The following is an 11,513-nucleotide window of genomic DNA, read 5'->3' as shown; positions in this document are numbered from 1 at the left end:
TGATTACTCTGTGTCTATTTAGTCTCTGTGTTTCTTCCCTTCTGGCTCAGTTCATTGTTGTTTGTTGGTATATGTCCCTGTTTTTGATCCCTGTGGTTTTTTGTTGAACTTTTGGAGTTGAGTTTTTGTTTGCCTTTGGCCTTTTTGTTTATTAAATATATTTAGTTAATTCTGCACGTGGGTCCAGTTCCTTGTTTTTCCTTGTGACAATTAAATAATAGTTAATAATTTCAAATATCTGATGTAATAGAGGTTGAGATATGTTTTATTATATTTATCCATTAAGTAAATGTTTTGTCTTTTGTTCTGTTCATGATTTCCATAATCCCGTCTGTTCCTGTTGCAGTAACTCCTTTTCTTTTCTACAGTGTTTGTGCTTTGAGTATATTTATATCAATATGCAAATGTGGTGGTTTGACAATGTAAGACAATGTCACACACATGTTTATTGTCATTATTATTTATGACAGGTCCTCCTAAATAAATAAATTGCTTCCCTTATAAGAGGCACAAAGCATTGATCTGATGATTGGCAGGAGGGGGGACACCATCAGGAGCAGTGAACACATGTTGGGTCTACAGCAAAAGTGTTTCAATGTGGAAACAAAAAAACATTTCATGACAAACAACATTGTTTACTGTAAAAGCAGAGTTTGAAGGAAGGAAACATGAGCTCATAGTCAAAATAGTAGATAGTATTTCTCTTTCAGTGGAATAATGACAAGAAGATATTTGTGTCCAGCAAGGGGGGGGGGGGAATTAGAAGAAGAAAATTATTACACAAGAGAAAAAGTGTCTGTGTGTGTGTGTGTGTGTGTGTGTGTGTGTGTGTGTGTGTGTGTGTGTGTGTGTGTGTGTGTGTGTGTGTGTGTGTGTGTGTGTGTGTGTGTGTGTGCGCGTGTGCGTCATGAGCAGCAGCAGGTTAATGCTTCAGGTTGCTTGAAACAATGGACTGAATGGTAAAAGGTTCTTAAAAGTCGGGGCACTGGTGGTGCAGTGGTTAATGCACGCGTCCAATGTATGGAGGCTGCAGTCCTCCAAGCGGGCAGCCAAGACTTGAATCCTACCTGAGGCCTCCCTCCCGCACGCCACCCCCCACCCCGCGGCCTCACATAGCAAACCAAAGGGTCTACAGACTCTGTGTTTCATTTGCTAAAAGTGCCAAGATAGGGTTCTTGGTGCAATTTAAGGCCACTAGGTCAATTAACTAAGTTAAAATAAACACTGGATTTTTTTTCTTCATTTACTTTCCATTTATATAGCCAATTCAAAGTATGTTCCAAAGTAATGGAGTTTGACTAGCTTACAGAGGAGAGGGTGCAGGGCAGATGGACAGAAATACTAAAGGTTCGGTGAAAAAATCAGTCTTACAAACTTTAATATGTTGTGTAGAGACAGCCCAAAGCAACATTCTTCTCGCTTGAATTCTTCAAAGGAAAATACTCCTCCTTTCTTGTTTAAGGGACTCGATGATCTTACATGTTGGGGAAGGGGGATCTGTTTCAAGGTCAAAGAAGGAATGACATTTAAAGATAAGTTATAAGAAACATTTACTCTCAGGACCTTGGAACACTTCCTCAGTTTGTCTAACTTGACACCAGAGGGCTCCAATAACCGCTTGACTGTTTTAATTCAAGTGCACTTCAAACAGAGGTTTGTGTGATCACACATCTAAACTGAAAGAGCGAATATTCCCACTCATAACTTTATCTGCATGAACACAGGGAATGAGTTCACAGTGTAACACTGCGTTCACATATAATACCTCTTAAGAAAACCTCTGACAGATACATCTCATCTGTCAAATATGATTTATGAAGTACGAGTCTGGAGCTGCTCATTTAGTAAAGTGTCTTGAGATAACCTTTGTTATGAATTCATCTATTGATTGATCATTCATTCCTTGCTGAAGGTATTAACAGTCTTCATTTGATTATCTACTTTGTTCCTGTGGATATTTTTGCTTCTTTTTGAAGTTGAATCATCTGTTGTCATCCGTCTTCTCTTTCATTGTTTAACCATAGTAAAGGTTAAGAATAAAATGTGACACAAAAAAACAACACCTACGCCTACTCTCTCCGGCCATTTACCACAACTGACTTCCTGGAACCCTGTTTCAAACATCAAACAGTACTGCAAGTGCAACGGCTTTCATCACAAGGCTGCAATTTAACTAATCATGCAAGACTGTTACTTTACAGACATTTATTATTCTAACAATATTTGAGATCATGTCTTTAGGTTTACCTACTGTTGTGTTTACACCAAGCTTCTTTACTTTTTAGCAGCACTATTAAAATGACTTGTTGTATTTAAAACAGAAGACAAGTATCACTTATATGATTGTATATGAACTTTGTGGGGATATTATTGTCCTCTAAAGTCAGTGTAACTGTTGTCCTCTTATCTTGAATTTAAACAGTAAGAAATACTTATCTTTTTATTTGAAAACCTACATTATATTTCACATTGTGTTTTTTATTACGTATGATGTATTTTAAAATCCATTCATGATTGATCTGAAAATAAAACACTTTTACTAACTGTCCAGCTCCTCTGAACAGTTGATCAGCTTCAGGTGATGGAGAGCTCTGAGAGGTGTGACGATGTGGAGCAGGAGGATGACAGACCTGCAGCACAGACATGGTGAGGGAGAGCAAAACTAAACACAGCACAGTCACGATGTAACACATGCCCTTGCTATTACTGGTTGATTCTCGTGCAGATCATAATAATAAATTGATTTTCAAATAACTCTTTATCACTTGGGCACTTCATGTTTGTAAAAGCATCAGTGTGTATACAGTGCACATATATCACATAGTAATGAACATGTAAGGCTTGTATAACAGAATAAAGAAGCAATAAATAATCTTACAACTGTCAAAAACTGTGTTAAAATAAATGGAAATCAAGCGCTCATGAGTGTGTTGGATGCGGGCACAAAGCCTGTCATAGCTCTCTTCAGTGAAGGTAAGTGGTCTGTATCTCTGGCCTGAGGTCAGGTGAAAGTATTGGCTGTGTAGTACGTGTGTGACGTTTGAGGCTATTCGTATTTAAGGTTTAGTCCATCTAAAATAAAGAGAAGGGAATAATATGCAACTATAAAAAAATAGGGTATAGTTGAATGTTTCAGACCTCAAACTCAGCCAAAGATAACTTCCTCCCTCAGACGGTGCAAACAGGAAGGAAGAAAATGTGTTATTTCTGCGGCTTAGAAGGGCAGTTTGTTAAGTGTCTGTTGTTGCAGCTCTGCTGATAATCACTTGACGCTGCACGATCTGTGGGTGAGATCAAATATTTGTGTGGATCCAATAAGTGTCATTGCAGTGATTTCAGTGAAACTGATGATGACAGCCAACATGTTACTGATTGCCTTCTTTCTATCAGGTGAGCTTTTCATTCACTCACCTCTATTTAAAGATGTTTTCACATTTACACGACGGAGAAGAAGACCTAACATGCTTTTTTTTAAACGGTGGTACATTTTTGTGATCTCTCTCATAATGCATGTTTTTGCTCTACTTCATATTTGATCCTTTGTTTGATTTTCAGGGGCTTTGTCTTTGTGTCCTAAATGGTCAAACCTCTTCATGACTACACCGCAGAAGATGGAAGCACTGACTGGATCCTGTTTGCAAATCCCATGTAACTTTTGGGCAAGATATAGGAACGACTTTGACGACAGTGAAACCTTTGGAATCTGGATCAAAAGCGGCCCCGAATTTGGAATCAATCAAAACAATGTGATTTTCAATAGTAGCAGAATATTTAACACATATCCGATGAGGATTGTAGGGAACCTAAAACAGAAAAATTGCACCACTCTTTTTTACAAATTACTCCCAAAGTATTCTGACAACTACTTTTTCAGAATTGAAAAATGGCCTTTCAGGGAAACAGCTCTTTGTGACCCTCTTCAAATAACAGTTAAAGGTAAATCTTGTTTCGGCTGTAAATGTATGATGTTAATTTTTCTCTCTAAGGTTTTTCTTGAACTTACATTTTGTCTCTTTTGTTGAAGTTTGACATTGATATGAACCTTAAACTGTATGCAGTTTCAGATAAGAAGTGTCTATTCATGTATGCACTTTAAAAGGCCTACAGTGTGAAGTCATTTTGAATTTCTTTTGAAAATTGTGTTTGATTTGAACACACAGATTCTCCTCCGAGCCCCAGCATAAAGATCTCAGGAGATCTGAAGGAGAAGGAGTCTGTCACTATAACCTGCTCAGCCTCCACTCCCTGTCCACTCTCCCCTCCTAAACTCACCTGGACTCTCAAACAAGACTCTCTCAACAACATGGAGGAAAACCCAGATAAAACCTTCACGACTAAAATCCAGGAGAAGATCACTCTGACGGACAAACATGATGGATACAACATCACCTGTTCTGCCACATATCCTGTGAATGAAGGAAAAGAAGTCAAGACAGCAGAGGAGACACAGACTCTCAGAGTTTCATGTGAGACAACCAGAGATTGTTATTGGATCCTGTCAGAATGTGATGATTTTAAAGATGTTTGCTGTTTTTAATTAATTATGTTTATCTAACATTTTCCTCGGATTCTCCTAAAAACACCTCAGCGTCCATCAGTCCATCAGGTTTGGTGTCAGCAGGTATTCATGTGAACCTGACCTGCTCCAGCAGAGCCAATCCTCCTGTCAGCAGCTTCACCTGGTTCAAGATCAGCAGAGATGGACCCATGATCGTATCTGAAGGAGAGTTTTACAGCTTTAATGTCACAGAGGGAGGAGTTTATTACTGTGTGGCCATGAATGATCTCAGTAATCAGACATCAACAGAGACTCATCTAAACAAAGGTAGACAATAATCAATAATCAGATATCGTAGATTTATTTTGATTGTGTTGAAAATGTAGATTCATCGATTTTTATTTAAATCCAATTTTCCTCTTTTCAGTTAGGTAGTAAGTTATGTACCATCTTAAACTTTTACTTGTTTAAAGTAAATGTATAGAATAAACTTTTACCCAAGTTAGATGGACAAAACTGCAAGAGGCAAGTGGATAGCTTTAATTTTGGAATAAAGTCTGTTATATTCATGAAAATGTCTTTATGAGACTCAAAAATTGAATATGCTCTGACAGCATTGTAACTGGGTCAGTTTAAGTGTGACATGTTTGACATTTCTTACGGGTTACTTTAGAATGAAACAATGGCTGTTAACAATTCAGGTTAGCCAAAGAACGTAAGTGCAGGATATGTTACTGCCATAAAAAATATTTTCATCTTAGTAGCAGGTGATCATGATGTCTTGTTGCAGATTCTCCAGAGTTTGGGGTTGTTGTCTACGTCACAGTGAAGACCCTGGGCATCGTGATGCTCTACAGTACAGTTATCATCTTTGAGTGGTGAGACAAACGTTTTAATCATGTGATCATTTGCAGCTTAAAGGTCACATATTATACTCTTTTTCAACCTTTTTCATTAGTCTCAGAGATCCACAAAACATGTGTGTGAAGTTTCTTCTTCTAAATCCACTCTGATCCTGTATTTGATCATGCCTATAAACCCCTCTATTTCAGTCCTGCTCAGAACAGGCTGTTTCTGTGTCTGTACCTTTAAATATGTAAATGAGCTGTGTCTGACCACGCCCCCTCTCTAGAAGGACTTGGATGGCTTTGGTTTTCTAGCTTCATGCCCTATAGTTTACAGTGAGAAGGCAGACTCAGAGGGCAGAACAAACACCTAGCTGTTGGAGTGTCACCCACCTGGGGGAGGGGCTACTGCCCTTTGTGATGTCATGAAGGGAAAATCTCCAAACAGCCTGTTTGCGCACATATTTTCTGAAAAGTGGAGCAGGCAAAAGACGGAGAGGAAAGACTTTTGTCATAATTTAGGGGTTTGTAGACAGACTAGGAACACATATTAGTGTTAGAGAAACATGGTGAAGTGTATTTTACATCATATGTGACCTTTCATGTAATGATCTTTTTACAAAGTTTATATTAAGCCTTTGTTAATATTTATTCCGTCTACTTTTCTTCCAGTTGGTTTAGATCAAGATGCTGCCACAAACAAGTGAAGGTGAGTTACTAGATGAGGACAGCTTCATCATTCTTTCAACAATAAAAAGGGAATACGTCGGTGTTATGAAAGAGAAAGGTTTCCTCTGTGAAGATTAGTGCTCAACAGTTATACAAAAGACATCCTTCAAAGATAATTATGATAATATATCTCAAATTCTATAAGTGATGAATTGAAGCCAACTAGAGCACTGATACTCTGTGTTTTCATTTTCACAGGACGCAGTTGAGTCTGAGTATGTCTACCAAATGACTGAGGTTTAAGCATCATGAAGGAAAAGAGGATTGCATCATTTTTTACCATGCGTGGAATATTTCTCTATTTTCTACTCCTCTATTCTGTAATGTTAAATGGTATTACTTTGCAGCAGATTAGTAAGATGCACTAAATGAAGTGCAAACTGGACAGATGTGTTCATAGTATTGAATATAACCTAATGTGTCATATGCTTTGTCATTACAATAGGACTGTGTTGATATATAGATGTGGTAATCATTATAATTGCTCCTATGATATTCCTTTGTATCTAAACATAACACAATCAGAGGGTGAAGCAGCAGAACATGGGAAGGATTTTAGCAGATCTTGAAGTCCTCTTCATGATGGAGCCCACAGGGGGAAAACCCCATCACCATGCAATAAAGAAGCCATACTGTATGTAACTCTGACACCTAGCGTTCAAAACGGGTACTGCAGTCCAAATTCTAAACATTGAAGAGAGCTGTCTCCCCTCGCCCCCTCCTCCCTAGAGTCGATGTGCACGCAGGTTGCCATGACATGGACACTGAAGCTGTCAGCAAGCAACGGTTTATTAGACCACGTAGAGGGTCAGTCTTAATGGGACCTGCTGATGGAGCGATGTCAAAATGAAAGGGATCACTAAAGTCAAAAGAAGGAAACATTTAGGGACTTTGAGTTTCTCCAATTAATGTCCTCTTATCTCTGAGGTTTGAGCCCTAGCTCTCCCCTGCTTTGGGAACATTTTCATGATTTTTTAAAATTTTATATAGGCCTATTAAACATTTTTATTTAATGTCTTCAAAAACAGTTCTGTATGTATCCATTTATATTAACCCTGAGTTCTCTTGATCCAACTGTCCTTTACACCAGTGGTTCTCAACTGGTGGGTCGTGACCCAAAAGTGGGTCGTGGAGTCGTTTTTGTCTCAAACTGAATGTTATGTGAAATAAATGGTTTCCATTCAAAAGTCTTTGCCTGTGATTCTTGTTAGAATAAACTTGCATGCATCTTTATATACTGCTTTAAACTTTATCAGCGGCTCATTCTTTATTCAACAACTTGCTGTAATGTGTTTGATTCGTAGAAGACATTTTAATGATGGTTCATTTAGTTTGAGAAGTCTGATTTAAGTTTGTGCTAATAGATATTTTGTATCGTTCTAAATAAGTATTTATTTCTGGGAAGTATTTGTTGGGTTGAGTTATGGGTGGAGCTGATTAATTAATGTGGGTGCGATGCACAGGTGGTGAGTAAATGAGATCGTCTTTGTCTGTGAACTGTGGTGGAGGTATAGCCACACAGCACATGTTTTTTTTATCCTATTTAAGTCATTTCACAAGAGTTTTTGATCTTAATTTTGGATCTGTTGTGGAAAAAAGTGGAAACTGTTCGTGAATAAACAGAGAAATCAAACGAAACGACGGATCCATGACTATATTTTGAAGTGGACACGCATCAGGAACAAACAGGTCGGCTCTTATGACTCAAGTGACAATTTTTGCACGCTAGAAGACATTGCCACTACACATATTCTGAACTTCAGCTGTGATAATTATTTGTTAACACAGAAACTTCTGGAGGAATCTGTGAATAAGGTTGTAACTTAAAATCCTGAAAACTGCTGCAGATAAAGACGCAATATTCAAACATTTCCTCATCAGTTATCTGGTTATAACTGCACTCCTGCCTGATATGTAGACATGTAAAAAAAAAAGGTCCAGTCAACACGTGCGTAAAATGCGCACGTCACCTTTCTCGTTTATGAAGACAAGCGAGTCCAGCTGCTGTTGTTACTTCAAATAATTAAATAAACTCAATGAACTCTGTCTCAGTCTCATATTATAATTTGAAGGGCCTTTAAAATCATGAGAATGAGTGATATACAGCGCGTAACTTACATGGAACACAACAATACGCACGTACGTCACGCACGCGCAGGATTCCATGGTTGCTATGGTTCGTTTCTAGGTGCATCATTTTGATCAGATCATCATTTAAACACAAACAAAAACTCTATAAGCCACGAAAATTGTTTCACGACTTTATCTCCACGATTTCTACAAAATAATCGATTCAACTGAGAACTTGTGACATCTTGAGCAGAATTAAAGTCTTCACAGACAAACTACAAACTTCTGTCATGGAAAACGTAAGATTTCACCACCATTTAGTCAATCTCCGGTGTTTACTGTCATGATTCAATTTGTCTCACCTGAACTGAACCGGATAAGGTTTGTTCAGAAGATATTTCCTCTGGAGTCTCATTTATGAATATTAAACATATTTTAAACTAAATAAATAAACTTTAGTGATGGGAAATGTCAGATTTGATCATTTTGACGATCTCCAGTGTTTCATGCAGACTGTCAGAACTGAACTACACCGGATTCATTTATTTAAAGAGACCAACAATATTTATGTAGGCTAACTCTTTATTTTGATTTATTACATCATTTAAAGTCATCTACAAACATCCATCAAGGAAAATGTGACATTTAAAAAGTGTCGATCTCAGAAGTTATCATTCACACTTTGACAAGTAGCCAACTGTATCTATGTATTATCAATGTACTTTTAAAGACCAAAATATCCTCTGTAAACAATGTTGATGTGATATTTATATACATCTGATGAATTAAAAATGAATAAACTTCCAGATGTGATACACAGTGATCCTCTGAATGTTAGTGTAGCCATGAGTTCAAATGTTTAACAGACCCAAACTTCACCTCCTGAAAGTTCAACTGTTACAAGAAAAACAATCAATAAATGAGGAAATATTCAGATAACTCACGAGAATGAAACCCCTTTCACATTTTCTTATTATTAAAAGTCTAGCTATACCTATGTATATCTGTGTGTATGAATGTTTTTACTCCCATATAATATAGGCTATAGGTTAATGTTATACACATTTAATGGTAGTATGACTTCCTTTTTTTATTCAACATTTAGTTGTTGTTTTCCTGTAAATTCTGAAGAGTAAGAATAAATAATAAGTTAGAAATTGTCTACAATTTTAAACTGTATATTTATGGCTCTTGAAATATATGATACAAGTACGCAAAAGCCCCCGACTAGTTTGTACCCATTTAACACAAACTGACACACAAAGGCATTCACTTTCTACTGACCTCAAGGTCCTGTCCTGAATTTGAAGATACCATTGTTAATTTGATATTTACTTATGTTTTCTTATTGCACTGACTGTAAACTTAAGTCTGATTCTAACGTGTGTTTCTGTGTTTTGTTGCAGTTTGTTTTGCCCGTTCACCTTGCAGACCACAGCTACTGTCACAGAGGGAGAATCTCTGCACGCCGTGCAGAAAGTGACAGGAAGCCCAGAGCATCCTGCAGGGACCAACAGGTACACTTTCTATTTTCAGATTTTGCTAAAAAAAAAAAAAAAAAAGTATATTGTTTAACAGAAAAAGTTAGTGATGAAGAGCAAAAGTTAATTATGCATGTGAAATTATTTTTAAATGATGAGTCATGATGTAAATTTAAAAAAGGACTTTAATGTTACAAACAAAATAGTCAAGGGGAAGTTGACACAAAAGGGTCTGCTATGCTGACATGAGACAGGATCATCTATCTTTCTAAAAACTGATAGTGAAAATCTTTAGTATCACTGAAATGTATCATGCATTAAAATACATTTTGTTGTCAAAATGTTTTGCTGCAGATTGTTCTCTTGTGAGAGAAGTAGTTTACTTTAGCAGTTAACTGTAGCCTGACATCCTCTCTATGTTACTGACCCTCCTCATCTTTTAAACCTAAACAGCAGCACTCTGCTCATCCTCCCAGACCGGCCCAGAAGAGGAAGAGGACCTCTGCGGACCGTCCTTCCACATCTTCTGCCGAACATCTGGTCCCGAGGCCTCGGTCCCCCATCCCACCTGCCGACCTGCCTCTGGTCTCCGACGAGGCCCCCGGCCCCCGACCCTCCACTGCTCCACTGCAGCCTGACGGAGATCTGAACATCTACAACCGTCCAGTGGAGGAGTTCCAGCTGATCTACCATGCAGTGGTAGACGACATGCTGAAGTATGTTTGTGTTAAAAAAAAACGATCACTTTCTTCATCACCAACCTGTCACACTTTTTCATCTCATGTATCGTTGTGTTTAATTTCTGTTTCTTTGATCCTCACAGATTCAAGAGCGGCAGACCTCGTCCTTACAGCGTAGAGCTCGGACGTCGCCTCAAACAGAAGCTCTGGGAGCGACTGGACCGTCCATCATTCACTGAATCAGTCGATGAAGATGGACGGATGCATGTGGACATGTCAGTGGGTGGGGACGGAGTCTATCCTCCCCTCTATGATGTGGACACATCAGGAGAACCAGAGCCTGGGAGACCTCCAGTGAAGAGAGCCAGGAAACAGAGCTCATAAAGACTTTATGAGTTCACAAACATCAAACTGTAAATATGTAGTGTAAAGTTTGAACTCTTGATGAGTCACACACTGCAGCCTTAGACTCCACCAGCACCACCTTCCAGGACCAATTTTAAGACCTTGTTTTCATGCTCAATCTCCAACCAACAAACCAAACATCTACGTTAAGCCTCCTCCTGCCGGACCATAACCAAAGGAAGACGCAGCTTTAACAAACCTCCACCTCAAACCACCTAGCTGTGGATCAATGTTCCGCCTCCAACCATCTACCTCCTCCAGTGTCTGCCAGCAGCTTTTACCATCTAACTGCTGCACGCACTGATAACATGTCAACCTCCACCTGCTACCTCAGCCAGACATCTGCTCCTCCTCCTCCACCATCAGTAGATTCTGGCTGAAAGGTGCAGCCTGATCCTTGACAAACTGCCTCTGCCAGTAATTTGTTGCTGCGACCTCCACCTGCAGATTCTGGCAGAGAGCATAAACCACAAACTCCAGCCTCTGTCACACACCAGCAGCCGTCAACACCACCTGCTGGCAACTTTAACAATCTCTGCCTCCAATTTGTAAATATGTAGTGTTAAGTTTGAACTCTTGATGAGTCACACACTGCAGCCTTAGACTCCACCTGCACCACCTGGCAGGACAAAAAAAGACCTCTGCAAACCATTTTAAGACCTTGTTTTCATGCTCATTCTCCAACCAACAAACTAAACATGCACCTTATCCTCCTCCTGCCGGATAAACAACCAAAGAACCACACAGCTTTAACAAACCTCCACCTCAAACCACCCAGCTGTGGATCAATGTTCTACCTCCATCC

General features: G+C 38.8%; 1 protein-coding gene and 1 long non-coding RNA gene across 2 annotated transcripts; both read left to right on the top strand.

The window, feature by feature from the left end:
• The first annotated feature begins 3,276 nt into the window (after positions 1-3,276).
• LOC132994183 (sialic acid-binding Ig-like lectin 13) lies at positions 3,277-4,815 on the top strand. The gene is made up of 3 exons (XM_061064380.1): positions 3,277-3,390; positions 3,556-3,936; positions 4,161-4,815. The coding sequence occupies exons 1-3, from the start codon at positions 3,348-3,350 to the stop codon at positions 4,535-4,537; spliced, it is 801 nt and encodes a 266-aa protein (XP_060920363.1). The 5' UTR covers positions 3,277-3,347; the 3' UTR covers positions 4,538-4,815.
• Positions 4,816-7,494: 2,679 nt separating this feature from the next.
• Positions 7,495-10,171, top strand: LOC132994108 (uncharacterized). The gene is made up of 3 exons (XR_009676621.1): positions 7,495-7,761; positions 9,549-9,659; positions 10,077-10,171. It is a non-coding gene; the product is annotated as an uncharacterized LOC132994108 (long non-coding RNA).
• Positions 10,172-11,513: the final 1,342 nt, after the last annotated feature.

The sequence above is a fragment of the Labrus mixtus genome, chromosome 19, assembly GCF_963584025.1.
Source record: "Labrus mixtus chromosome 19, fLabMix1.1, whole genome shotgun sequence".
Classification (NCBI taxonomy): domain Eukaryota; kingdom Metazoa; phylum Chordata; class Actinopteri; order Labriformes; family Labridae; genus Labrus; species Labrus mixtus.
This window is presented reverse-complemented; position numbering and strand designations above follow the sequence as displayed.

Bases quoted from the DNA above. Each gene is read 5' to 3' on its own strand.
- LOC132994183 (XM_061064380.1), top strand. From the start codon at position 3,348: ATGATGACAGCCAACATGTTACTGATTGCCTTCTTTCTATCAG. The intron at 3,391-3,555 runs GTGAGCTTTTCA...TTTGATTTTCAG, and splicing joins GATTGCCTTCTTTCTATCAG to GGGCTTTGTCTTTGTGTCCT. The intron at 3,937-4,160 runs GTAAATCTTGTT...TTGAACACACAG, and splicing joins TCTTCAAATAACAGTTAAAG to ATTCTCCTCCGAGCCCCAGC.